Source organism: Zonotrichia albicollis, chromosome 8 (assembly GCF_047830755.1).
Source record: "Zonotrichia albicollis isolate bZonAlb1 chromosome 8, bZonAlb1.hap1, whole genome shotgun sequence".
Classification (NCBI taxonomy): Eukaryota; Metazoa; Chordata; class Aves; order Passeriformes; family Passerellidae; genus Zonotrichia; species Zonotrichia albicollis.
Window position 1 is genome coordinate 29,955,887 of NC_133826.1, and position 27,781 is coordinate 29,983,667.

A 27,781-nucleotide genomic window follows, 5' to 3' on the forward strand; every position below is an offset into this window, starting at 1 on the left:
CGCCAGGCCGGAGGCAGCCAATGGGGAGCGGCCTGGGCGGAGCAGCCGGGCAATGGGGAGAGGCCGAGGCGGAAGCAGCCAATGGGGAGCGGCCTGGGCGGAGACAGCCAATGGGCGGCGGCCGAGGCGGAGCAGCCGGCCAATGGGGAGAGGCCGAGGCGGAAGCAGCCAATGGGCGGCGGGCGCGCCGTGCCGCGCAGCCGGAAGCGGTCAGCGCGGCGCACACGTGGGGACGCGGGAGCGGGGCCCGGCCCGGCCATGGAGCTGCTGCCCCGCAGCCCCGCCGAGTTCAGCTCCGCACGCTACTGGGATCGCTTCTTCCGCCAGCGCGGGCAGCGGCCCTTCGAGTGGTACGGGGCCTTCCCGGAGCTCTGCCCCGTTCTGCACAAGTATGTGCGGCCCCGCGACAAGGTGAGCCCCGCTGTGTCCCCTCCGCTGGCAGCCAGCGCTGTGTCCCCCAGAGCTCCTGCGCCGCCAGCTCTGAGCTGGTTTTGCCTGCAGAACAGGAGGTCAGGTCTGACCTTATCGCTCCCTACACCTCCCTGAACGGAGCTTGTAGCCAGCTGGGCTCGGCTGCCTCTGCCAGGCAACCAGCAACAGGATGAAAGAACAGAGTCTGGAGCTGTGCCAGGGAAGGTTTAGGGTGGACATTTCAGAGAAAGGGCTTTTAGACATTGGAATGGACTGCCTAGAGGGAGGTGATGGAGTCACCGTCCCTGGAGATGTTTAAGGAGAAATGGGATGTTACACTCAGTGCTGTGGTCTGGTTGGCACGGTGGTGTTTGATCATAGCTTGGACTCTCCGTTCTCAGAGGTCTTTTCCAGTCTAGTTGGTGCTGTGTGCAAGGACTGACATAGATGATGTTGTGAAAAACGCCAATCACTTGGTTTTGGTTTTTTTTTAATTTTAAAAGTGCAATGGTAATAAAATAGTCATAAAAGTAGTAATACAATTAGAGTAATAATAATTTGGACAATTTGAATTAGGACAATATGAGACAATAGAACCAAAGACTTACAGAGGTCCGGGTACCTTTTTCAACACGAGCCTGAAAAAGGACCCACATTAACAGAGGATTAACCCTTAAAAGCAACAGCCTGTTGCATATTCATACACCTCATCCATGATGCATAAATTCCATTCAAACACAGGATTCTGTCTGGTCATCATCAGCTTCTTCCTCTGAATCCTGATGGTGTCATCCTGCCCAAGCCAGGCAGAGAGAAGTTCATTTCTTCTGATAATGGAGCAATAAATTCTCTTTCTCTGAAAGATTCAGGTGTCCTGTGGCTGCCATCTCACTGCAAGTCCTTTCTTTAAAAAAAGTATCCTACATAGCATCGTTTCTGTTTTAACATTTTTTTATAACCTAAAGCTATATTTAACCCCCTACTTAAGAGAATTAATACAGCATTACTTCCTAACACAACACATATAATATTAATTTTAATATTTGCGAAAAGCCAATCATAAGATACGCATTTTTCACAATGTGAAGCCCCCAGTGTGCCTTAGCAAGGGTACAGGAGAGACCCCTGAGTGGCCCCACTCTGGGGGTTAAAACTCCGAGGTCATTCTCAAAAAACATGCAGCAGACACATCACTTCTCTGCCATGGGACTGTTCCCTGTGGATGTGTTATCTTGGGCCATGCAGAGTGAGTTTGCAGGCCCCGAGGGTGTGGTTTTCCCACACACATCTGGTATTTGCTCCTAAAATGGGGGGGTATTGTCACCATCGAGGGTGTTGTCACCATCTCCCTGCTCTGTGCTGCCGCCCAGGTTCTCGTGGTGGGCTGTGGGAACTCGGAGCTCAGCGAGCAGATGTACGACGTGGGCATGTGCCAGGACATCGTCAACATCGACCTCAGCGCCGCCGCCGTGCACCAGATGCGGGAGCGCAGCGCCAGCACCCGGCCCGGCATGAGCTACCTGCTGATGGACATGCTCCACATGGACTTCCCTGATGCCCACTTCCAAGTGGTCCTGGACAAAGGCACGCTGGATGCCCTGCTGAGCGATGAGGAGGAGGCCACTTTAGCCAAGGCGGAGCAGATGTTTGCTGAGATCAGCCGGGTGCTGCAGGTGGGAGGGCGCTACCTCTGCGTCTCCTTGGCTCAAGCCCACGTGCTGAAGAAAGCTGTGGAATATTTCTCCCAGGAAGGGTGGGTGGTGCGTGTCCACCAGGTGGGCAGCAGTGGGGACAAGCAGCAGTTTGTGCTGCCTGTCTTTGTGTATGTGATGACAAAGTTCAGGAAGGTGCCTGGCTCGGCAGCAGGGATCCTGGAGATCTGCCCCGAGGAGCAGGACAGGCCGCTGCGGGTGGAGAGCGCGGAGCGGCTGCTGGCAGCGGTGAAGGACAGGCAGCACTATGCCCTGCTCTGCAGCCAGATCAGCAAAACCCCCTGCAGGGAGCAGGTTTCCTTGGATCTGTGTGACAGAGAGAGCGGGAAGCCTCGCTACACGCTGCACGTGGTGGACAGCCCCTCGGTGAAACCTTCCCGGGACAATCACTTTGCCATCTTCATCAGTGAGTACAGCTTGGGCAGGCTGCAGCCAGGTGCAGGAGCTGCAAAGCAGCCAGCCCTTCAGGGCCTGCTGAATTTGGGGCTGGAGAGGGAAATTACTCACCTGTGTGGGGTTGGGGTGATGTTTTAGTCCTGGCTTTGCAGTGGGGTGGTGCAAGCACACACGTGGCACAGAGGAGCTTGTTGGGCAGAGGGACACTGCCTGCCCTGCCTCCAAGGTGCTGATTCCTGCCTGGAGGCTGGTGACAGCCAAGTTAGCACCTTGCAGCTGGGAATGCATTGCTGCTCTCTTTGGATGTCCTGGCTTGCAGGGGCTGCACCCACAGAGATGTGTCAGCCTCTGCCAGCAGCACCATTCCTTCCCTGCATGCCTGCAAAGCTCCCACCGCCTGGAGACAGCTCAGGAGCCTGTTGGACTCCCTCCTTTCTAATGAGATGTGGCTTTTCCAGCTTTTTCCATGAGCCTGCAGCTCCTGGCTCTAACCAAGCAGTGCTACCTCCCTTCAATGTCCTGCCATTCCCTGTGGCTGCTCCCCTGGAGGCTCCAGGCCGGGAGCAGCCCAGGCTGATGGCAGCCCCTCTGCAGTCCCGCAGGGCAGGGAGACCGAGTGGCTCTTTGGGACGGAGGAGGGGCGGCGGCAGCTGGCGGCCAGCGCGGGCTTCGGGCGCCTGTTGACGGTGGCGCTGCACAGGGAGCAGCTCTACGAGGGCATGGCCACCATCCAGGCTGAGCTCTCGGGGAAGGTGATGGAGCTGGCCCCTCCGGGCCTCCCTGCCCGGCAGCAGGTGAGCCCCCACTGCCCAGCTGGGCTTCCCAAAACAGGGCCAGGCTGGCTCTGCCAGCAGGGAAACCCTCTCCTCCAAGGCAGAGGTGTGAGCATCCAGCCTTGGTGAGGAGGAGATGGGCCTGAGGTGCAGCTTCTCTTGGCTTTCCCTCCAGCTGTCTGTCTGTGCTTGGAGGCAGGATTTGAAGTCCTTGCCCTCCAAAACCCAATATCCCAAGAAAAGCAGAGATCCAGAAACCCTAAAAGGATCCAGTCTCCTGTCTTAATCCTGGCTTTAACTTCTGTTCCTTCTGTCTTCTCCTTCTTGCCCCAACTCCGCACATCTGAGCTCTTGCAAAAAACTCTTGCTGTGTTTGCTCCCTGTGCTGGGAGTGAATCCGGTGCGGATCCCCAGCTCTCCTGTGGCGCCCCACTGCTCCTCTCTTGTGGCTGCTTCGTCCTGGCTCAGTCAGGACAGTGGGAAAGCCAAGCCCAGCAGCGCTGTCCTCCCTGCAGGTGCCCTTCCTGTCCGTGGGAGGGGACATCGGGGTGCGGGCGGTGCGGCACCGTGGCAGCAGCGCCCTGAGCGGGGACTTCGTGGTGGAGGACGTGAAGGGAGATGGCAGCTGCTTCTTCCGCCGCCTCATCTTCCTCCAGAACAGGAACGTGGTGCAGTCTGAGGCTCGGCTCTTGGCCCCCACACCTCTCCCAGGTACATGGGGCAGGGGCCAAGGCTGAATTTTTAGGGTGGCAGAGAGTGAGAGCAGAACAAGAAAAAGGTAGAAGTCCTGCTGGGACTTGCCTGTCGTGCCCTAGAGCAACCTTAGGTGTGACCGTGTTCACAGGGGTCTGAGGATGAGGGAAGAGATGAGGATCTGACTCCATGTTTCAGAAGGTTTGATTTATTATTTTTATTATATTTAAACTATGCTAAAAGAATAGAAGAAAGATTTCATCAGAAGGCTAGCTAAGAATAGAACAGGAAAGAATGATAACAAAGGTTTGTGGCTGGGCTCTCTCTCTGAGCCAGCTGACTGTGATTGGCCATTAATTACAAACAACCAACATGGGCCAATCCCAGATGCACCTGTTGCATTCCACAGCAGCAGATAACCATTGTTTACATTTTGTTCCTGAGGCCTCCAGATTCTCAGGAGGAAAAATCCTCAGGAAAGGATTTTTTATAAAAGATGTCTGTGACACTTGGGAGTGTTCCTACACCATGGGTGGGACAGGGCTGAGGGTGGCTGGTTCTCAGAAAACACCTCCATCTCCCTCTTGCCTTACTGGCTGGTGTCTCCTGTTCCTCAGGCCAGAAGAAGAGGAGGAAGGACAAGAAGAAACCCAGCCCCTCTGAGCCCCCTGGAGCCATTGACAAGAGCTACCTGTGCTGTGAGCACCACAAGGCCATGGTTGCGGGGCTCTGCCTGCTGGGGGGCCCCGACGCCCTCCCAGGTGACAAGGCCAGCAGTGGGAGGCTGTGCTGGGGCAGTGTCCCCACGCCACAGCCCCTTGGGGAAAGGCTCTGTTGGCCAAGGTGCCCTGTGCACCCTTCCCAAAGTGGTTCGGGGATGGTGGGTGGGATGGGTGTGGTTGTGTTCAAGGGGTCCCAGGATGAGGGAAGAGATGAAAATCTTGATTCCATGTTTCAGAAGGCTGATTTATTATTTTATTATATATATTATATTAAAATTATATACTAAAACTATACTAAAGAATAGAAGAAAGTATTTCATAAGAAGGCTTGAAAGGAATGATAATAAAATCTTGTGACTGACCAGAGAGTCCAAGCCAGCTGGACTTTGATTGGCCATTAATTAAAAGCAACCACATGAGACCAATCACAGATGCACCTGTTGCATTCCACAGCAGCAGATAATTATTGTTTACATTTAATTTCTGAGGCCTCTCAGCTTCTCAGGAGAAAAGTCCTAGCAAGAGGATTTTTCATAAAATATGTCCATGACAGACAAGCAGTGGGGTTATGGCATGCTGGAGGCTCACTGGGTGCTCTTGGTTGGCAGGAGAGCTGGCAGTGCTGGTGGTGGGGCTCGGTGGGGGCAGCCTGCCCCTCTTTGTCCACGATTACTTCTCTCAGGCCCACGTGGCCGTGGTGGAGATCGACCCCTCCATGCTGGAAGTGGCCACGCGCTGGTTTGGGTTCTGCCAGGGCGAGCGCATGCAAGTGCACGTCTGCGATGGCCTGGACTACGTGGCCAAGCTGGCAGCTGAAGGTATGTCTTGGTTTGGAAAGCCAGGAGTCTGCTAAGGAAGGCAGCAGCCTCCCCTGGAATGGAGAATGTAAACCCTCCCAACCCCTCTGAATTGCTGTAAGTTTTAAATTAAGGGGCTCTCAGGCAAAAATATGGGAGCAGGAAATAACAGTTCTTTAATAAGGAAGAAAAATAAAATTATAAAATAAACAATGCAGTACACTAGAACAACACTGACAGAGTCAGAACCCAACCTGACACCCTGTGGGTCAGGGTGTTGGTGGCAGTCCCATTGGAATTGTGGCTGCAGCCCTCCTGCAGTGTCAGGGGTGGTTCTGCTGGAGCAGGGATCCTGTAGGGAAAGATCTATTGTTCCTCTGAAGATCCAGTGGAAGGAGAGGCAGCTGCTGTTCCTCTGGGGAATCCAGTGGAGAAGCCGTGCTGGTGTCTCAAAAACCTCTGGATTATATCTGGGTAGCAATGTTTGAAACCTCGGATTGTATCCAGGTAGGAATGTTTGAAACCTCAGATTGTATCCAGGCAGGAATGTTTGAAACCTCAGATTGTATCTGGGTAGAAATGCTTGGCTCCTCCCTCTGGGCTCACATCTCCCAATGGGATGCTGTCGTTCTTATCAGCCATGCAATGACATTCAATAGTCTGTTATCAGCAGATGTCCCACTAGAGGGAGGTGTGACTGTGGTTACTCAGAGAGAGAGATAAGGGAAACTGCCCACTTGACAAAGGTAATCTGCCATACAGATGGGAATGGAAAACATCTTGCATTGCAATGTGGGACAAGGTACCAGAGCCCCATCAAGCCCAGTGGGTGCCATGCTGGGTAGCAGAGTCCTGGGCTGTTGTCACCACCTGCTTCCCCTTCCTGCCCATCTCCTGTCCTGTGTCACAGTCCCCAGCCTCACCAGGTCTCTGCAACTCACAGTCTGTCATTGCCAGCCTCTGTAGAGGTTGTTGCCTCCCCCAGCACCAAGGGCTTGTAAAGAGAAACGCCAGCAGAGAAGTCACTCCTAACATGGCAGAAAGGGTATTTTGACCATCCCATCTTTGGCCTTCCCACGTGTCTAGCTCACCTCTGTCCCAGAGGATTACAGCTGTCTGTGCTTTGTCCTGCAGCACCAGCCCAGTATGATGCCATCATGTTTGATGTGGACAGCAAAGACCTCACGGTGGGGATGAGCTGCCCACCCCCAGCCTTTGTGGAGGAGCCCTTTCTGCAGAAAGTTAAAACCATCCTCAAGCCAGAAGGTAGGAGGGGAGATGTGGCCATGTTCCCGTGGCCAGGCTGGTCAGTTCTGTGTGGAGTTGGGGCTGTGCCATTTTCTCATCCTGGGGAATACTGGCTACAGCCAGGATTGCTGCATGGCATCCCCTTCTCCTGGGGGTCCTGCATCTGGGTGTTTCAGTGGGCACTGTGACAGCAGGATGGCCTGAGACATCCCAGGGGTCCAGCAGAGGTTTCTGGAAGCAGAAGGTGTAGGCAATACCTGAGAAAAGATCTCATGGCCACCCACCACCCATGTGGCAGCAGGGATGTGGAATGGGACCAGGGGAATGCCAGTGAGGAAGACATTTCCACCAGGGTGGCAGGGAGCAGGGTGGGGTGTGGTCACCAATTGTTGTGAGGGTCCCCAGGATGAGGTGAGAGATGAGAATCTGACTCCAAGGTCTCAGAAGGCTGATATTATATATGATATGACTCATATCATATGAATCATATCATATCATATCGATCATATTAGATGTCAAGTGAAATTATAATTTATGGAATTATATACTAAAACTGTACTAAAGAATGAGAAAGGAAACATCAGAAGGCTAGACAAGAATGATAATCAAAACTTGTGACAGACTCAGAGTCTGACACAGCTGGCTGTGATTGGTCATTAATTAAAAACAATTCACATGGAATCAATCAAAGATGCACCTCTTGGTGAGCAACCTCCAGAGCACATTCCAGGCAATCAGATAATTATTGTTTACATTTCTTTTCTGAGGCTTCTCAGGAGAAAAAGCTTGGTGAGGGGATTTTTCATAAATGTCACAGTGACAGTGGGGTGCACAGGCTGCTCTGAGCTCCCTCCTCTCTCCCTTCTTCAGGAGTCTTCGTGCTCAACCTGGTGTGCCGAGATTCCCGGCTGAAGGAGTCGGTGCTGGGTGCCCTCAGGGCCGTGTTCCCGTTGCTCTACGCTCGCCGCATCCAGGGCGAGGTGAACGAGATCCTGCTGTGCCAGGCAGGCCCCGTGGAACGGCGCAGCCCCACAGAGCTGGGGGCACGGGCACGGGCACTGGAGGGAGCCCTGCGCCAGCCCGGCCGGCCCTGGGACAGCTCCTATGTGCTGGCAGACATGCTGCAGGCCGTGCTCGTCCTCTGAGGGGGCTCTGCAGGCCGTGCTCGTCCTCTGAGGGGGCTCTGCAGGCCATGTTCATCCTCTGAGGGGGCTCTGCAGGCCATGCTCGTCCTCTGAGGGGGCTCTGCTGCAGGCCATGCTCGTCCTCTGAAGGGGCTCTGCTGCTGCAGGCCGTGCTCATCATCTGAGGGGGCTCTGCAGGCTGTGTCGTCCTCTGAGGGGACTCTGCTGCTGCAGGCCGTGCTCATCCTCTGAGGGAACTCTGCTGCAGGCCGTGTTCATTCTCTGAGGGGGCTCTGCAGGCCGTGCTCATCTCTGAGGGGGCTCTGCAGGCCGTGCTCATCCTCTGAGGGAGCTCTGCAGGCCATGCTCATCTCTGAGGGGGCTCTGCTGCTGCAGGCCGTGCTCATCCTCTGAGGGAGCTCTGCAGGCCATGCTCATCCTCTGAGGGGGCTCTGCAGGCCGTGCTCATCCTCTGAGGGGGCTCTGCAGGCTGTGGGTTTCAGTCTGTCCTTGTTGTTTTCGCTCCTTGCTCTTCAGCACAGCTCCTGTTGTTCTGAGGGTGCCTCTCCCTGCATCTCCAGCGTTCCTGGTGTCTCTGCAGAGCCCCAGGCCTGCTCCAAGGCTGCTTGTGGGTGTGTGTGAGTGGGCTGCAAGCTGTGAGAATAAAGTGCTGAGGGGTGCTCTGAGGCCTGCAGTGCTTTGTTATTTCAGGCTTATTTCTGAAGCACACACACCTCTAGGAAAACTACAGTCACCATTGCACTTCAAAGGTGTGTCCTGGGAGCAGGCAGCTGCCCCTTGAACCCCATTGCCCCCTCACCACTCAGCATCCCAGTTAATTTCCCTCTTCTGAATCTCTCCAGCCATCACCACTGAACTGAAATCCCTGAGCTCAGAACCCTTCTGAGGGCCCAGCAGCGACCCAGGCCTGGGCCACTCTCACCCAGCTGGGGCAGGTCAGCCTTCCTGCAGGATGAAAGGACAATCAGAAAACACCATTGGGGTGTTCCCACAAAACCCCAATCCTGCCCAGGCAGCTCAGTCAAGAGCTGGCCTGTGTGATGCCTTGTGCAGGCTGACCTAGAACAGAGGCTGGACAGAGCTAAAGAATAAAGCAGGGATTTATTAGGAGGCCTCAATGGATCCACCCTGGGCAGCACAAGAGCCCAGCCAGGGCTACACCCAAAATGAACCAAAATGGTCACAAAATGCACAACTGGTCATGGGGTCTCTCACTTTTATCAGTTCTGGAGTTAATTGTCCAATTACAGCTCCAGCCCATGCAGTCCCATCCTGCTTGTTTTTTTCTCTCTACCCCACATTGTGCTCTTGGGCCTGAGATTTGGATCATTTGTCCTTGGTGCCCAGCTGGAGCAGGAATTGTTTTGTCTCCCTGCTCTCTGCACAGAGCTCACCATCCCCTCATATGAAGCCCAGACCCACACACTAAAGCAGCACAGAACCTGAAAAATAGAAAAGCTCAAACCTGAGGCATCATGTGTGTCCTAGCTGGGCATGGACCTGCAGGTTCTCATTCATTCATCAGAAGCCATTTTGGGCTGGGGGCTTGTCTTTCTCCCCTGCAACAGCAGGTGCCAAAATGAGCCTGAGACAATGTACCAAAATGACCAGCTTGCAGACAGCAAGGTGACAAACTGCTGCTCTGCCACTGATGCTGCACCCTCACTCCATGCTCCCTTCTGCCACTGGCAGCCTGAGAAAGGACACTGTGAAGCAGCTTTTCTGAGAGCTGCTTCCCAAAGCAAACCCTCCCCAGGCACCTCTCCACAGCCCAGGGAGCCAACAGCACACCAGAATAGCTGCAGGAGGGATCTGTCTCAGCATCCCTGCTGGAGCCATCTCCCAGCCCTGCAGCTCACACCCCCATCCCAGCAGGGTTTGGGCTGCCCCTTACTTGCTTGGAAGGAGGCAGCTCTCCTCCATCTGTGGGAAAACCTCTGCCACTTCCAAAGCAGAGTGGGAGGCTGTGGGAGCTGGGAGTTTGCAGTTCCCCAGCTCATGGGGCCATGGAAAGGACACCCCAAAAGGCTCTTGTTGAACTATGGCCTTTTCTGACCCAGAGATGGGGCAACTGAGAGGCATTTTAAAAACTTTTATTCCTTTTTCAGTCTCAAGTGAAGGGTGAGACAATACAGATGTTACAATTCATGCCATCACAATCAGAAACCAATTAATTCTTAATTGCAATACATTATAAGCATTTCTTGGCCTATCAGCTTTAGCCACACCATGTGTAAATGCCTTAAAGCCAATCATCTAAAACTACCCCTCGTGGATACTACTACAATGCATCTTTCATAGTTCTATGTTCATAGTTTCATAGTTTCTCCAAAGTATCCAGTCTTTTTTGCAAGGCCATCCTTTGAAATTTGTTTCTTGTTCCATTTCTCTCTCAGCAATGTCTGTCCTGTTCTATGGCATTTCTAAGTCAGGATTTGTTATCTCAAGGTTTGCTTACAGATGCACACTATGTGAGCCTTGTGCCTGGCTTTGAGAATTCTCTTCAAATCCACTTCCCGCAGGTTCTCACCCCCTGCAGCAGTGGGGACCATGTGGGCACTGCCCCAGAGCAGGAGATGGGGCTGTTGGTGCCCAGGCTGCCCCACGGCAGCTGTGCTGGCAGCAAGCACCTCCCTCTGATCAGCACCTGGGGGTGTGTTTTCATTTCAATTTGCCAGCAGGTTCTGCTCTGGGAGCTGCTCTGCTCAGATCCCTTCTCTGATGCTCCCTCCCTTGTTCCCCTTCCCACAGATGGGTGCCCTACTTTCTCCCTGGGCTAACCTGCAAGTACACAAAGGAGTAGATGCTGTTTTAATAAATGCTTTTGATGGTTCCCAGGCCCAGGAGAGCAGGGCTGGCCTGTTCCCTGCCTCAGATAAAGGCTGGCAGCCTGGCTGGGTGCCCTGTGTCACCACCCAGTCACTCCTCCAGTGATTCTCCTCCTTCTGTGCTGAGTTCAGCACAGCACGGGGCAGAAGCAAGGCTGGAGCTGGAGCTGGAGTGTGCCTGCCCCCATGCAGTTTCTAAAGCTGCTCTGTGATGAGCTCTACTCTGAAAGATATCTATTATCCACCTAGCTTAGCAATGGCAAATTTCTCAACTAGATCAGCAGTGCTGCCTTTACTCTATTTTTAACTTAGTTTGCAATTCTCCACATAATCTTAACCACGTAGGTTTGTGTGTGTGTGTGTGCCCTTTTTCTGTACTGAAACCATCTCCTTTCCTCCCCAGGAGCTCATACAAAGGCTGCCTTCATCCCTCCCTTGTCCAGTCCTGCCTTTCTGTTGTGCTTCCAAAATGCTGCATAATGCCACATCCTGGTGGAAAAACAAAAGCCATCTATTAGAAACAATGTAAGGATGAAATCTCAGTTCATTGCAGCTGTTCTTGCAGCTACTGGCAGCCTGGCAACTTTGGTCTGAAAATTAATTTCAGCTAGAAAATGGCAAATTCATGAGTGCTGCAAATCCTCCTCTGCAGGTAAAACGCTCCAAGGCTGGAGTAATTGACACATAGTAAATATTTCTCTGCTGGCAGCCAAAACACGCAGCTAATGTATATGTTTGGCAAGGGTGATGCTGTGAGAGTTTTGGCAATGTGCTCGTGTTTACATCCCTGACTCCTCACTTCCTTCCCTTGCAGCGTAGGCACGCTGTCAGCGCCGGGATAGAAACAAGCTCTGCCGTCACTTAGCAACCCCCACGGCACGGAGATGTTGACTTTTTCCTCTCTGGCATTCCCAGCACAGAAAGAGCCAGGTGTGGAACTCACCCCACGGCTCAGGGGTGAGGCTGGAGCCAGCTGGGGATGCTTTGGGCTGGCCTGGTCCCTTCTCAGAGCATCACATCCATGTCCTGCTGCTCCAGGGGATGAGACACTGGGAGTTGGTGGGGCAGCCTGAGCTTCCTGAGCTTGGGTAGAAGGATGCAGAGAGGAATTTTGGCCCAGGGTGGCTGTGGGGATGGTGGCACCTTGAGGCAGGCACTGATGGGGTGCCAAATGTTCACCCCATTTGGTGTCACAGCCCAGGTCCCTGTTCTGGAGAAGAGAATGACACTCCAATCCTCTCAGGTGGATGAGGGCCATGCTGTCATCAGCTCAAAGTACAGCAAGCAGCTGGGAGAGATTTTGCAGCAGCAAAAGCTGCAGGGGCTGAGCCCTGGGCTGATCCCCTTCAGCTGGGCAGAGCCTTGGCCCCACTGCTTGGGGATGCTGCATGGCATGGGCCAGCACAACAAGGGCTGCAGCAGCCACTCCCAGAGGCTGGAAGCACGTGGGAAGTGTTGTGTCCATGCAATCCTCCCTTGGGGAAGCGCTTGGCTTGTCTGGCTTTGTGGCCAAGGAAGCAGGCGTGCTGCCAGGCTGCAGGGAGGGAGTGCAGCTCTTCCCTAGGGTGCTGAGGGCTGCAGGGAAGCATCTCTGCAGGCTGCAATGCAGCACTGTGCCCTTTTTCTACCCTGCAACGGGATGCACACGAGTGAAGAATGCAGCTGGAGGTCACAGGGCAGCAGAGAGGAGAGATGGGACGGGGACTGAGCTGTCCTGCCATCAGTGAGTCAGCAGTGCCCCGGGCTGTGGGGGAAGGCAGAAAGCACGTCCTCTTTACACGGAGAAATGCTGCAGCCACTACTCTAATCACAGCCCTGCATCCACTCTGGCTTTCTTTCACGGGCTGGAGTTCCATTTTTGCAGGTTCAGGGGCTGAGCTCTGCTCCTGGCAGATGCACAGGGACGATGCTGACTGGCACCACTGCAGAGCCAAGCGCTGCCGAGAACCTGGAGCTGCCCCTTGCCCACAGCTCCTCCTGCTCTGTGCCCATCCTCTGCCTGAAAAGCTCTGCCAAAACTCTTGTCTGAGGCAAGAAGGAGGTGAGGAAGATCCCTGGAGAGATGAGGAGGTGTGCAGGAACTGTCTGTTCTTCGGGTAGAGGAGCAGCCTGTGCTGTGCCCTGCTGCCCCGGGCAGGGCAGCATGCCTGGCTCTTCACTGCAGCCATCTGCAAGTCCCCACTCGGCTGCTTTTTACAGAACTCATTTCTCCTTAGGGGAATTGCACTGCTGTGTGCTTGGGAAGCAGCCTGGGGACCTGGTCCAAATGTCCTCAGTGCCAATGTCACTGCCTGGTTAGGGAGAGTGTCTGTGTGTGTGTTTGTGGGTTCAGCTGCACCCTGAAGCCAGGCTATTTTTGCCATATATTCCTCTGAACGTCGTGGCAGGACAAGCTTGATGTCTGGAGCCTTGATCTGAAATGCACTGGAGGCTGTGACTGGGGGCCCCAGGCAGGCTGTGCTGGAGCTGGTGACATGTGACATCAGACCACATTGTTGGTGTCACCTTGGGGATCAGCGCACCCACCCTTCCTGATGTGCCAGGAAAGGTGCTTGGCAGAGGTTTTCTCTCCTTGCTGGGCCTGGCATGCAGCAAAAGGAAATGATAAATATTGTATTTTATTTTATTTTATTTTATTACTAGGGGCACAAGTGAGCACAGCAGGGTAAAACCAGATCGTGTTTAGCTGGTTAACCAGTGAGCAGCACAGCTCTCTGCTCCTGGGGGTTACCCCTACTGCTCCCCCAGAGAACAATTTCTTGCATGGCCCCCTGACACTGATTTGGGTCTTGTATTTCAGGGTTATTTGTTACAAGAAGATTTGCAGTGGTCTAGTAGCACCCCTGTTTCCTTGAATTTAGTCACTGAATGTTGGCAAATTCAGAAAGCCAGGCTGGGCTCTGCATGGGGGTTTGGAACAAGCTGCCCAGAGAAGTCAGTCAGGAAAAGCAGAGACCTAAAGATATGCTCAGGTGCCTCTCCTCTCTCCTTCCCTGCTCTCTTGGAGGTGTTGGAAAAATGAGAAAAACCTCTCATGCTAACACAAGCATCCATCATGAAATTGTTTGTGCTTTTTCCAGAAGGTGGGGAATCTATACTTGGCTGCTTGTGGCTTTTTTTTTGGAGAGAGGAAAGTGGATTTTTGCAAGTGATAGAGTTGCAGGGTGAATGTGGGCACTTAATGGCTTTAACTGTGCTTCACCAGACAAAAAATTTGGTTTGGAAACTTCCCAGACTTGGGGGAATAACTAAATTTTTTCCTAATCTTAGTTGTTTTCCTAATTTATTTTATTTTAATCATGGAAACAGACAAAGCTGTTATTTACAGCCCTCACAGAAAGGAGAGTTCCCTGGATGATCAGTTTGAAGGTGTGCATGGTGCTGCTCCCCAGGCATCGTGCCTTTCTCCATCTTCATTTGTCTCCTGTGGAGATGCAATGCTAGGGCCAGGCTGCTCTTCTGTGGATCTTAATTATTTCATAGGGGCAGCACAAAGTGCTCTGGACACTCATAATGCTCTTCCCAACTTGCAGCCTCCATAGAAACCCACGAGCTGGAGGAAGGCCAGGCAGCTACTCCAGTGCCTCCTGGCACAGCTCGCTCACCCAGGAGTGGGAAAGAAATAATCACGCTGCTAATTGGCATAATTATGTCAATAACTCCCAGGCTCCCAAGCAGACAGAAATGATGGCAAGGCTTTTCCCAGAGGCTGTGATCTGACTGCAGCAGTGAGGAGAAGCCGTCTCTGCCTCGTGCCGATTCAAATCCATCTGTGCTGATTCAAACCCCTTACTTGTTTCCAGAGTTATGGGTTTCTCTGCTGTAGAGTAATTTTTCACACTTATTGAGAGCTCTGGCCAAGAAGTTTTGATAATCCTCCAGATCGTTAGTCCCCGTCAGCCTGCGGGATGTTCCCAGCTCCCTTTGTTTTGCTTGTCCCGCTGAGCGGGGCCAGTGTCTGCTCCAATAGAGAGGGGAACTTTTATCCCTGCACGGCTCCAAAGCCTGCATTTGGATATTTTCATGACGTGCCTGCTGCCAGTAATCGCAGCTAAATCTCATCTCTGTTGTGTGCCTGAGCTTTTAGCTCAGCCTCAGCGTGCGCTGTGAATTGAACCCGCTGCAGTGACAGGCTGGCACCTCCATGTCCCTCCCCAAATGCCCCTGAGCATCACCTGCTGCCTGCCCTGCCGGCTCCAGCTCCTCCTCCCAGAGCTCCTGCCTGTGCCTGGGCATGGCTCAGCCCTTCCCAGTGCTCAGCTGGGGCTCCCAGGGGAGTGGTGCTCTCATGGCCAGCACACATCTCGGGGTTTAGCTGCTCAGAGTGACCCCAAGATGTGTTAAAGTCATTTTTCCCAGCCTGGCAGTCGAAGAAGGCATCAGAGCTCTCAGGTCTCAAGGTTGTTTATTGTTTCTTATCTATGAAATTCTTATCTATAAAATTCTTATCTATAAAATTCTTTCTCCTGTCCAGCCGAGGTCCGTTCAGCAGGACAGCCCAAGGCACTCTGCCTGCCCCTGGGGTGGTGTTATATTTTTATACTAAAAACTACAATATTTACAATTACTTTCCAACACCTATCACCTATGTTAGACAGTGAGCTTCTACTCTAAACCAAATCTAAAAGTGCCAACATCACAGCAGAAGATGGAGGCCAAGAAGAAGAAGGAGAAAGGCTGGACTCACCCAAATTCCTCCATCTTGTCTCCTGAACCCCCATTTTGAAAAACCCAAAAATCTAGTTTTCACACCATGACAAACTAATTATTATTCTACTTATACTGTTGTGGCTTGGAGATCCTCATATAAAGTTGGTAATTTGCCCCATGGGTCATAATCAAAGTCACAGGGGTCTTGGGCTCCATGGGTCATAATCAAAGTCACAGGTGCCTTGGGCTCTGTGCCAGGGTCTCTGAACCCCCTGGCAGGGTCCTGGCAATCCAGGACAGCCAGAGGGATGTCCTGAGTTCCAACACACACAGACCTGGCTGAACCGTGCTCCTGGTGTCCAAGTGTCCCATCACTGGGGTGGCGTTGTCCTCAGGCAGGAACATGTGATATGTGTTATACAATAATTCGTGTTAAAGGAAATTACAACCACAGCACCTTGTGCTGGACAAATAAAGAATGGAGATTCAAACACCAGGAGGGCACTGTCTCTTGGGATGTATATTTCAAGGGATTTCTTTCCATCTCACAAGATCCCAGCAGGTGGCATTTGATAGGCATCATCAGAAGTTTATGCCAGGAAGTTTTCACCTGACAGAGTTGTCACAGACACATTTTATGAAAAATCCTTTTGCTAGGATTTTTCTCCTGAGAAGCTAAGAGGCCTCAGAAATGAAATATAAACAATAATTATCTGCTGCTGTGGAATGCAACAGATGCATCTTTGATTGGTCCATGTTGGTTGTTTTTAATTAATGGCCAATCACAGCCCAGCTGGCTTGGACTCTCTGGTCAGTCACAAGATTTTATTATAATTCCTTTCCATTCCTTTCCTTTCAAGCCTTCTGATGAGGTCCTTTCTTCTATTCTTTTAGTATAGTTTTAATATATAATTTTCTTTTAATATAATATATATAATAAAATAATAAATCAGCCTTCTGAAACATGGAGTCAAGATTCTCATCTCTTCCCTCATCCTGGGACCCCTGCAAACACCACCACGCAGGATTTCAGGAATTATCCAGTGGTTCCAGGAAACACAGCAGCAAGAAAGAAAAACTATGATAATATGCTAAAATATGCTAAAGAAGGGCCCTTTCCAGAGCCCAAAGGACTGTATAAAACAAACCCCTTAGAAATTACATTTTGGAGACCCACAGGGACTTTGGTGCAATAGAGACCAAATCCTGAGTCTCCCCAACACTGAGTCGACTTGCTTGTGACTTTTCCCAAATTTATACTTTGATAATTTAATAAATTTCCTTCACTATTAAATGGGAGTATTCATTTATAACAAACAGAATCCCAGAATGGGTCAGGTTGTCATTGGACCAACACATCTGGTCCAATGTCCCAGCTCAAGCAGGGCCATCCCAGAGCATAGGCACAGGATTGTGTCCAGCTGGCTCTGGGATATCTCCAGTGAGAGAGGCTCCACAGCCTCTCTGGGCAATCTGTGAGAAAGCAATCCCTAACAAGCAAGCTCTAAGTGATGTCCAGATGGTAGAAAGACAAATTGGATTGCAGAATTGCCTTGTTAAGGCTTAGGGCTTGACATGTTTCAGTGATCTCAGACCTAGGGGGAGGTTACCAAAGGGGAGAAGGGTGTACCACTCTTAGCTGACATAAAGAATGCAGAATTTAGGGGTACAAGGCTATTTGGCAGAACACCCAGGATAAGGAAGAAACTAATTAAAACAACTGAGCAACTGTGCTGAGATCTGGCTGGGTAAGAGGTAATTTTGGCAGGGGCAAATTGTCACCACTGACTCACAGACCAAAACCCCACTAATTTAAGAGAAAGACTGAGCATGCAGACTAATTAGCACTGGAAGCAAGAGGATCATTAACCAACAGAAGACAGAACACTAATTAATAAGCGAACTACATAACTTGTAGCCAATAAACATCAACGCCTCGGTTTGTTAAAATCCACAAAAAGGGAAAACTTCTGCCAGTTGTCGCGCTGTCTTTGTGGAATTGCCACCCAGCCATCTTTCTGCGCAGAACTACAAACAAATCCAACCCCTTGACTCTGAGCGCGGATGGGCCTTTGGCACAACGGGGGGAAAACGGATTTTGGGACAATCGGGGACAATCGCGGGACCGGCACCGGGACCCGCACCGGAGGGGGCGTGGCCTCCCCGCGGAGGCCCCACCCCCGGGCCCGCGGAGGGAGGGGCGCATGCGCAGTGCGCCGGCCGTTACCTGTCAGCGGCGGCGGGCGGAGGAGGAGGCGGTGGCGGTGGCGGGATGGAGGGGCTCATCCCGCTCGTTAACCGGCTGCAGGATGCCTTCGCGGCGCTGGGCCAGAACTGCCTGCTCGACCTGCCGCAGATCGCGGTGGTGGGCGGGCAGAGCGCCGGCAAGAGCTCCGTGCTGGAGAACTGCGTCTCCAGGTGAGGGGCGGCGGGCACGGCACCCCCGCGCTCTCCCCCCCGCTCCCCCCACACGGCCCGCGGCGCGCGCTGCTCCCAACGGCCGCGGCGCGCGCCCCCCTCAGAGCGGCGAAGGCGGGGGGGCGATGTCGGGCGGGGATGGACCAGGAGGGGTTTTGGGGACAGTTCGCGGCTCCGAGCCCACCGTGGGTGTTCGGTCCCCACCGAGGATGCTCGGTGTCCCTCCCCCCGCGGTGCCTCGGGGGTGGCGAGGCGGGCCCTGGCCCGGCAGAGCCCGTGATGCGATGTGCGCGATGCGGGGAAGCCGCCGCGGCTCCGCTGCGACCGCGTTCGTGTGCCCGCTCCGTGTGTGCGTGTGTGTGTGGGGGTGACCGCTGCCTGAGAGGAACGAGGTGTTTAAAGCCCCAAACCCTAATTTCGGGGCGATGCTGCCTCTGGGCGTCTCATTCCTCCCATTCCATCGCGTATAAATTCGCCCCGTCCCGACGCGCCCGTGGGTATCCGAATCGCGGCGTCATTAAGGTTGGAAGAGACCTCCAAGATCGTCAAGTGCAACATGCGCATCGTTTCTACCAAATCACTGACGGGAAAAGGGGGAGCCTGGCGATTCAGGCGGTGCTTTCTGACGGCCAGGCTGTGCCTCTGGAGACATCCCGAGGTAAACATGGGCTTCACGTGCTGCTTGATGAAGTTCCTGCTGCGTTCGCCTCAAATAGCTGCGGGCTCCTGGAGGGAGGTGGTGCTCCCGCAGCCGAGCTGCGATCCTAGCCCGGATTATGGGGTCAAAATACTGTTGTGTGTCGGTGACTGGGGGACTTCGATGTGCGGAGATCTTCACCGAAGGTAATATTAAATGCTGTGATGCTCCACAACCTGGCCGTGTGCCAGGCTGCAATAGCTCTTGATACCCGATATAAAAATACTGTATAGTGGTTCTTCATCTCTCCTTCAGAACTGATTGTGTTAAATGTCAGTTCTTCCTCTTCGTTCTCCTTGAAGACTGTAGTTAGCTATTGGTGTTGACAGTACTGGCAAGTCTCTCGAGTCTGGAAAACATAAATGAGATCCTCAGAAAGCACAATTGGCTATCAAATTATTACTGTTTTCTTCAAACAAGTCCTTAAAAAGTATTTTGGTAACCTTTTGAGTTATGTGTCCACAAAGCTGTGCGAAGCACATGTGCTGAGGGGAAAAAGCACCTTCATTTTTCAATAGTCAGTGAGGCTATTTTGGTGGCTGAGTGAGGTGGGCTGATGTCGGTCTCTGGATCCAGCTGTGCCGATGGAAGATCATGCTGCTCCCAGATGCTCGTCACTGCTGGGCTGCCCGAGGGATGTGCTCCATCTGATCCGCAGGTGGAGCTGTTCCTTTGAGCCGCCTGGATGTGCCCAGTGGAGCAAAAGGTGAAAAGGAGCAGTTTGTGCTGCTCTGGTCTGTTTGGCCAGGAGGCTGCAACCGGCTGCACGAGTGAGCCGTGGGCACTTCTAGCAGGAATTAGGAAGAGCTAAGGGCAGGAACTTTTTTACTCGTGTAGTTATTCACTGTGCAGCCTGCAGACACTTCAGTCTCTTCAGAGAAGAGATTACAGGCTGCTATGAAACACCAGAATGTCTCTGTCACATGGGATTTGGAATTTGGATTCTTTCAGCCTGGTTTCAGAATTCCTCATCATTGTTTTATGCAGTAACTTCTTGAGATTCAGCATGAACTGATCTGTAGTACCTCCCTACTTGCAACCTTAGAGCCTGTTGCAAAAATGACATTACACTGCATTGTTTTAAACCTATTCCACAGGACTTGAGTGAGGATGTTTTGCTTGTGCCCTTCCTTCAGGCTGAGTATGTGTGGTCAGCAGATGTGCCCTGGCTAAGCTGTGAAAACTTGGTTGTGAACCCTCAGAACCAGATTAATAAATATCCATGAGCTCAGAAGAGGATTTTGCTTGTTAGATCAGCAGACAAATGGCCTGTGTCTCTTTTTAGTAAGCCATAGGATATTCCTGTTTTTATGGGATAATGCAGCTGCTCTCTGCACACAAGTTTGTTTCATCCACATCTGTCTTAATATGGCTTGTAGAGGTAGAAAATCTCCCTGTAGAGCCATGCTGCCCTCATTTCTCTTTGTTACTGCTATATTGCATGACCTGTGGCAACCACAGAGCCAACTTTAACTAATGGTAACGCAGCTTTGAAATTGACATGAAAATAAAACAATCCTTGCAAACTTGCTCTGAAGTTTGACCATTAGGTTCTCATGGCTTTTGTTTAGTTTTTTTTTTTTTTTTGATTTGGGTTGTTTTGTGGTTGTGGGTTTTTTGTTTTTTTTTTTTTTTTTTTTTTTTACCACATGAATCATTATCATGAGTAGATTTTGAACTCAGCCTTCAGAGAGATATTGAAGATCTCTTTTCTTCAGCTGCAATTGGTGTGAGGAAGGCACAGCATCCTCCATGGCTGTTGCTACAACCACGATGCTGGTTGTTTACGTGTATTGTCAGTGGAGCTGTGGTGAGGTTGGCAAGGCCGTTTAAACTCTAGGATCAGGCTGTCATTCCCTGCTCTCTGTAGCCCTACAGCACTGTGGGGGTTTCAGATTCCACAAGACCTCTGGTTGTGCAAAGATGACTGTCGCAGACATTTCTTCATAGAAATCCTTTCTTTGGGATTTGTGCATCTTCTGGGAAGCAAAGGGCCCCAGAAGAAGAATGTAAACAATGTTATCGGCTGCTGTGAAATGTAGCAGGTGATCCTGTGATTGGCTCATCTTCTATGTGTACCATTGGGGGCCAATCACAGGAGCAGCTCAGGGACAGATTCCCTGGACACAGAACTTTGTTATTTTTTCTTTCTATTCTATTCTTAGCTTAGCAGCTCTCTGCAACTTCTCTCTTTATTCTTTTTAGTATAGTTATAATGTATCATATATCATATATCAATAAATCCAGCCTTCTGATCAAGAAACAAGATTCTCGTCCTTCTCTCACCATGGAGACCTCCTCAGGTCGCTGTAATAGATGACTTTTTTTTTTTTCACTTGGACAGTAGAAACTATTTTCTGACTTGCAGGTGGTATCATGAGTTAGAGCTTCTTTAAAGCTCCTTGGGCTGTGCAGGGTTATCTCTGCCTCGTTTATGCACTGCCAGCACTTTGCAGAAGGGTTGTGGCACAGGGCTGTGGGCTGGCAGTGGGAGCTGCCACACACATCCATCGCTGCCTCAGGGGCACACAGGATCCTTACTGACCAGCAGCAGGCAGGGAATCAGCTCACATGTGTTCTGCAGAGATTCTGCTGTTGGGTGAGGATGGATTCTGCAGGAGTTGTGCAACACCCAGAACTACTTGTCTCCTTGTAGCCAAGCTGGAATCAACGTGTCAGATCTCCCCAAGTGTGCATTGTTGTTTGGATTAGCATCCCCTGAGGAATGTGGAGAGTTTCCTCTTTGAGTAGGGAGACAGTTTCCTTTGGTAGGCAGGGACTGTGTGTGAAGCTTTTTCTCCCTGGATTCTGGCTACATTTAGATGCAAACAGAGATTCTGGAGAGCACCTGAGGACAGCAGTCATTTCCATTTATGGGTAAGCCCTTCATGTGTTCATAACTGGAGTTCATGGTTTGTGTTTGAGGAAATGAAGTTGTCTGAAAAGCAAATGTTCTTCCCACCTCCTTCTGCTTCTCTTTGTAACAGGAGTAAATGTGCCCAGGAAATGTTGAGGCAGCATTGAAGCAAAGGATCTAATGCAGCCTTGTGGAAGGGGATGGTTGGAGGGTGATTCAAAAGCACAAAGGAGAGTGAAACAACAAATGCCAGAGAATTGCCAGTGGGAAAAGGCACTCAGCCTCTCAGTGCTGTGCTCCTGAGCAGTGCAGGGCCAGGAGCCTGGATGCTGTTTGTGCTTTTCAAACAGGCTTTTGATAATAATTAGGTTATTTAAAAGAAAACTACTGGCAGGAAGCAATCCCTGTAAACTGTATTTGGAGAGAAAGCACTTTCTATTATTTCATCTGTAGCCAAATGGGTTTTTCGGATAACTGAAGGCACAGACAGCAAGGTGCCTTGTCAGGGCCTCCTTCTTCAGAAATCAGAACCTTGTTTTACCCTTAAAAATAGCAAGAAATTAATAATTAGGTTTCCAACTTGAAGGCTCTTCACTTCCCTTCCTGCCTAATATAATACAAACTGCATGAGGCCAAATAATTGTTTTATAAGAGATGTGAACCCTTGATTGTAAGCCTGTCAGTCACCATCAAACAGGCACTTTCATTTTAAGAGCCCCGGGTCTGATTGTGTAATTCAGCTTTACAGCTTTTTGATCTGAGATGCTTTTGACAATCTTAAGGCCACTGCATGTAAGTAGAGCTATTTATTATGACATATGTAGTGATTATTTCTTTTTGAAATTACTGTTCCTCGTGTGCTCAGCTCATTCTGTTCTGCTTGAGATGGCGGTTGTGAAAAGACTGTGTTGAGTCATTAGGAGAAGAGAAGGGACTTTAACTCTGGCTGCTAGAGCAGAAAATGTCTCTGAACAATGTAGACACATATTTAGATTGATGCTTCCTGGGGGAGATGTATTAAATTTGGTGCAGGTATTTTATTCTTTTAGTTACTAGGCATTGACAGAAAAACTTTTTGACAGAAAATCTCCTCTTTTGTGAAACAGGCAGGAAAAAGCTAAGAAGTCAAGCTGGATACAAACTGAGATGTGGTGCTGTGTACTCTTTTTTAATCTTAAGGATCTTCTGGAAATGAGAGTCAGCCACTCCTTTTCCTGACTAATTAAGACATAGTACAGCTTGGAGTACACTATTGAGTATATTAGCCTAGTGATCAAAATACTCTGGTGCAACGAAAGCAGGGATGTTCTGGGTATTTCATTTATTAGAAACAGCAGCAAATGAGACAGTTCATTTGGGTTTCTTCTTGCATTTATACACTGAAAAACAAACTGGCTCTTTAGATGGGATACAGATGCCTTAAATGTAACTCCATTGTCGAGTTAAAGTTCTTTTTTTTTCCTTCAAGTCTTGAGAATTGGTATATAGAAAGTAAAGGAAATGTGTATTAAAAAACAGACATGCAAAAAATATGCTGTTTTTTCAGCACCACCCCACATGTAATTTTTTTCCTCTAAAATTACTTTGAGGATTTGTCTCTTATTTTTTGGCATGTAAATTTTGCCAGTTAAGAAAAGCTGTACTCTGTCATGAGGCAGGCATAGTGTGGGGAGCTCTGCCTTTTGCTGTGGCATTGAAGCTCAGCATATCAGGCAGTTCAGAGATGCTAAATCAATAAATAACTCTTCACTTTTGTAAAGTGCACCTGTGAGAATATCTTACTACAACTTCAGCATGCTGGGTACAGCCAGGGTATTGTAGCATTTAGTGAACACAAGTGCAGTATTTGAAGTCTGTGCTCTAGACTTCAGAAAAACTTCAAAACCCTGCAAAAAGCAATGTTCAAAAACCCCAGTCTGGTCTCAAGTGCCTTGTGAGGAATCAGTGCTGCAGATTCAGTTGCAGTTGTTAGTGGGAGTTCAATCCATCAAGGTACTGCAGGTGGCTGCACTCCTCTGATGGTTTTTGGAGGAGAGCAGACATCTCGGCAGAGGTGTGTGGGTTGGGCTTTTTCTTTTTTCCACACCATAGGTCACTGCAGGCTCCCAGCCAGGTAATAATTAGCATTGACTCCATGATTGCTGAAGGCTGAGCAGTTGCTTTATTCTCTATATCATATATTATACTATACTTATTAAGAAGCTCCTAACCCTTACAGTCTGATACAGTTCTGACCTAATTGATCAATCCATCCAAACACCATCCGATGTCCAATTAAGAAATCACCTTTTGGTAAACAAATCTCCATAACACATTCCACGTGTGCACAACAACAGGTGCAGCAAGTGAAGATAAGAATTATTTCTTTTCTCTGAGCTTCTCACTGCCTTTCCCAGGAAAATGTCTGGGAAAGTTGTTCCTGCTCTCTGTGGCCAGAGAGCTGCTCCACACACAGGAATCTGCTTCACTTGATCCAGACTTGCCTGGTTTTTTATACAGAGGCACTTGTGAAAGTTTCACAGATTGTCTGACTCTCTAGACTGTTGTATGATATTCTAAATCCTCACTGCCTTCAGGAAGGAGCCCACACTTGGGATCTTGTAGTGTTGAAATCAACAAATAACCCACACCTTTGTTGTCTTGCTGTTTCGTGATGGGCATTGCTGCTGATGTTCCAAGCTTATGTCACTTTCCTGTGTAGATGAAATAGCAACCATGGATTTCCAGTTTAGATAAACAGATGTTAGCAATGGGATTGTTTGGACATTCACCAGTAAACATCAGGAGTGATGCTGCCGTGGATTGCAGCACAGACAGGGAAGTGTGGACACTGCTCTCTGCCACTCTTTGCTGTGTGACCTCAAACAGCTTTTTAAATATTACCTGTATGTGTATCCACACATGTCTTACCTCTATGTAGAATATAGATTTTTATTCCTTTATTTTTGCCTTGCTTCTAAAGGAAGATGGTAGCATATAATCTTAAAATCAGTGTGGGATAACTGTGATTGTTGTTATGCATTTCTCTTGTTTGAGTGATGGCTGGTTTGGATTTCTGTGTGGAATCAAAAGTGAGCCTTGGATTGTGCTTTGCACAGCTGAGATGTGCCAGTGTTTGCTCATCCCAAAAAGGCACCAGCAATAGCTTAGTCATTGAGAGAGAGATCATGTTTGTGGTTTGCCTTCCCTCAGTTGATCACTGAGCAAATTGATGATGCTCCTCCAAGTATTTATGGGTTTCTCAACAGTGCCTAGATTGCAGGCTTGAGGGGAGAGACATTTTGCTTTTTCTGCTTTGGTTTTAGAGGGGGGGTTAAATGTAATAAAGCCTTCCAGTAAATATAGAAATCTGTGAATTCCCCATTTGCTGTGCTTGTGTGTAACAGGCTGCTGAGAATCCCTTTAATGCTGTGTGTGTGCAGTGTAAACCTGCAGTGTAAATGTGCTGAGAACAGGAAATGAGCATTATTTAACTGTGACCTTGCATCCTTTTCTTCAGCAAGTTGTGTGGAGATGAACAAGGCAGCATTATTGAACTAGAGAGGAGCAAAATCCCGTTTAACTGGGTGCTGGGCTTTGATGTGCTGCCAAGCACTGTTGGCTGTGATAGCCTCTGGGGTGTAAAGGAGACTGGAGCTGGAGATAAGAGAGGTTTTCAACCCAAGTGGCTGCTGATAATGTCAGCTTTTATCATTTGTGTGTGCAAGCTATGCTTTTAATTCAGTGCCTGATTTCTTTGTTCAGGTGTGCAGGAGATGCACTCTGTGCTGTAATACAGATTTCAGCCCTCACAGGTGAGATCACCAAAGCCAGAGAAACCTGGGCACATCCACGCAGTGGTGCCCAGCTTGCAGGATGCTCTGCAGCTGCCTGTGTGTAACTCACCTGCAGACAGCACCCAGGGCTCTGCATGGCAGCATGAGAAGCACTGGGACACATCTCTGCTCTCTGCATGTCAGGGAGAAATGGGCTCTGTTCCAGCCCTGCTCATCAGCCAAGCCAGGAGCTGCTGAAGAAATTTTGGCATGATCCATCAGAGGCAGTGTTGTGCCCTTGTGTGCTCACCTGTTTATTTGTTCAGTGCTGAACAAATGTTGGCAGAAGATCCTCAATGTCTGTCACATCTGGGAGAGAGGCTGAGAAGCTCAGGAATCTGCAGCCCAATGACTTTGGTAGTGTTCTGGGAAGTAGCAGCACAGAACACTCTTTGAGTCAGGCTTCTAATATCAATTTTTCTTGGGGTAATAATTTAGTTTCTGGAGAGCAGAGAGATGGGAGATGATGGCTGATATTAAATTGCACTGTTGAGCTAAACAGACTTTACATTGTCCTGGACAATATGTTAATTTGTACATGCCACAGGCTCAGAGAAGGATAAATGGGCAGGTAGAAAAGGATAAAATGGCTGGAGAAGAGAAGCTGTTTGAGAAGCTTGGATCACTTGTTTTGGAAACAATCTCCTTTCCCCCTTCCTTCTGAAGTTGTCTTCCTGTCCATAAATTCATGCTCTTTATACTGCAGTTCCCACTGTGTGTATATATTCCAGAGGGAGTACAGGAATTGAATCCAGTTACATTCCAGCTCTGCAAAATGATCTGAAATGGCTTGTACTGTACCCAAAAATATATCAAAAATGTATCAAAAACAGTAATTGTACAGTTTGACACCTTGTCTGCTACAAAAGAGAAATATATTTTCACACTGCTTCTGAAAAGTCCTTGAATTTTGTGTCACAGCTGACTGTGCACTGTGCTTCTGTTTAAAAAGTCTGTATTGATGGATCCCAGCTCAGGGCAGTGGGATTTGGGAGGAAGAGCAGCAGATTGTTCTTTCTGGGTTTTTAGAATTCACAATATCTAAAAGATTTGTCCTGACAGAGTATCAAGAGGTGAATTATTTGCCAGATGCAATTATTTCTGTAGTAATTAGCTCCATGTAGCTGATATCTCTGGTTTGTTGGGACATGTTGTTTTCTTTCTGATCCTTGCAGTCATATTTTTTTATCCCTGATTATATTATGGAGGAAAACTTCTTACTCAATTCTTTCTGAAGAAACATTATTAATTGCAATTGGCAGCTGGAAGTGATTGAAAAAAACCCCAAACAGCCAAGGTCTATTTAGAGCACTGACAACAATTTAAAGTGAGTCAAGAATTTTTGTTGTTTGTTTCTTGTGTTGAGATACAGCATCTTGCTGCATTAGTATTCATCCTGAGAATGGATGGGCTTTTATGCACCAACATCCTATGCAAATGAGTCCTTTCCTAAAAGCAAACATATCTGATTAGGGAGAATAAGTTGTTCTGCAAAGTCCCCTTTATTCTTTTTGACACCAAAATTCTGGGAATTGTTGGGCTTTCTTTGTGTTTTGTGCTTCCTTTCTCCCCCTTCCAGCACCGCTTGGAATTGACAGAGAGCACCGTTGGGCAGGAAATAGCAGAAGCTTTTGTGAAATCTTAAAAGGGCCAGAGGAAGAAGGGCATTTTCAGCCATGGCAGGAGGATGATGCAGCAGAGGGCTGGCTGCCTGCCAGGGAGGACAGATGCACCGTGCATACCGTGCCTTGCCCACGAGCCTGCACATTGGCAGCTCCCCCTGTGCCCAGGCAGCCCAGCTCAGCACAGCACAGAGCACTCTTCATCTCACACCCTGGCCTCTGCAAGTCTGCAGTCCTGCAAGCATTGATGAGATTTTAAAACTTGCTGTCATGTGAAAGACATTTTCTTGAACCCTAGGAAATGCATTTTCTTTCCTTGAGCCAGTGAACAGCCTTGCCTTTTTCTGTGTGGGGTACTGGCACTGCTGTCAAAATGCAGCCTTAGATTGCTCTGTGCCTTCCTAGGCTTGAGTTCCAATGTCCCCTGCTTTGGAGAACCTGTTGATTCCAGTTTTGTTTAATGGAAGGCTTCACCATTGGGACCAGAGTAATTTTTGGCGCTGATTTTCTCATAGCCCTGATGTCTAATGGGGGATCTCCCCCATGATGTGCAATGGGGGAGATGGAATAACTTCTGTTGGGCAGAAATGCTGCTGTACTTGCAGGAAGCACCTTCCAGATCCAAGAGAATTACAGTGGCAGGGGTTTCTGAGCCCTGCTGAGAAACTGCTCTCTCCCTGAGACTGCTCTCTCCCCAGTCTGCTGCATGAGGAGGAATCTCAAGCTTTGCTTTCTCACCTGAGTGCTGCCTATTGAGCGTACTTGTTGTGGAGCTCCCCAGTTAGTGTGACTGGAATCCCCTGCCACTTTTTCAAGGACTTTTCAAAAATACCTTTTTTTGTCACATTTAGAATCAACACTCTCATATTCCCACAGCTGGGTCTTTTTGAGTAGACTTTTTTTTTTTTTAACATTGCCTTCTGGGATTTTTATAGTTGGTCTCAATTCCATAAAGGAGTGGAGGGAAAAGGGACCCAAAGAGACATTTCAGGCTGCT

The 27,781-nt window shown here is 49.7% G+C and overlaps 2 protein-coding genes and 1 long non-coding RNA gene across 12 annotated transcripts in view; 2 read left to right on the forward strand and 1 right to left on the reverse strand.

The window, feature by feature from the left end:
* Window positions 1-181: 181 nt before the first annotated feature.
* Window positions 182-8,578, forward strand: METTL13 (methyltransferase 13, eEF1A N-terminus and K55). 5 transcript variants are annotated; one of them, XR_012581446.1, is made up of 10 exons: window positions 182-411; window positions 1,782-2,529; window positions 3,114-3,313; window positions 3,808-4,003; window positions 4,603-4,746; window positions 5,316-5,525; window positions 6,639-6,770; window positions 7,623-8,110; window positions 8,176-8,205; window positions 8,273-8,577. XR_012581446.1 is itself a non-coding variant. In XM_074546460.1 (8 exons), the coding sequence occupies exons 1-8, from the start codon at window positions 259-261 to the stop codon at window positions 7,895-7,897; spliced, it is 2,058 nt and encodes a 685-aa protein (XP_074402561.1). In that variant the 5' UTR covers window positions 182-258; the 3' UTR covers window positions 7,898-8,578. The 5 variants fall into 5 exon arrangements, 1 of the variants encoding a protein (XP_074402561.1); XR_012581443.1 differs by having other exon boundaries at window positions 7,623-8,272; window positions 8,304-8,578; XR_012581444.1 differs by having other exon boundaries at window positions 7,623-8,205; window positions 8,273-8,578.
* On the reverse strand, window positions 4,155-17,740 carry LOC141729881 (uncharacterized). Its single transcript, XR_012581447.1, has 2 exons — window positions 17,603-17,740; window positions 4,155-6,983 (listed from the first exon to the last, which is right to left on the reverse strand). It is a non-coding gene; the product is annotated as an uncharacterized LOC141729881 (long non-coding RNA).
* Window positions 17,648-27,781, forward strand: part of DNM3 (dynamin 3) — a 170,327-nt gene continuing 160,193 nt past the window's right edge. For all 6 annotated transcript variants that reach the window (XM_074546454.1, XM_074546455.1, XM_074546456.1 and 3 more), the window contains exon 1: window positions 17,648-17,793. In XM_074546454.1, the coding sequence (XP_074402555.1) occupies window positions 17,648-17,793 (146 nt within the window). The remainder of the gene's footprint in view (window positions 17,794-27,781) is intronic.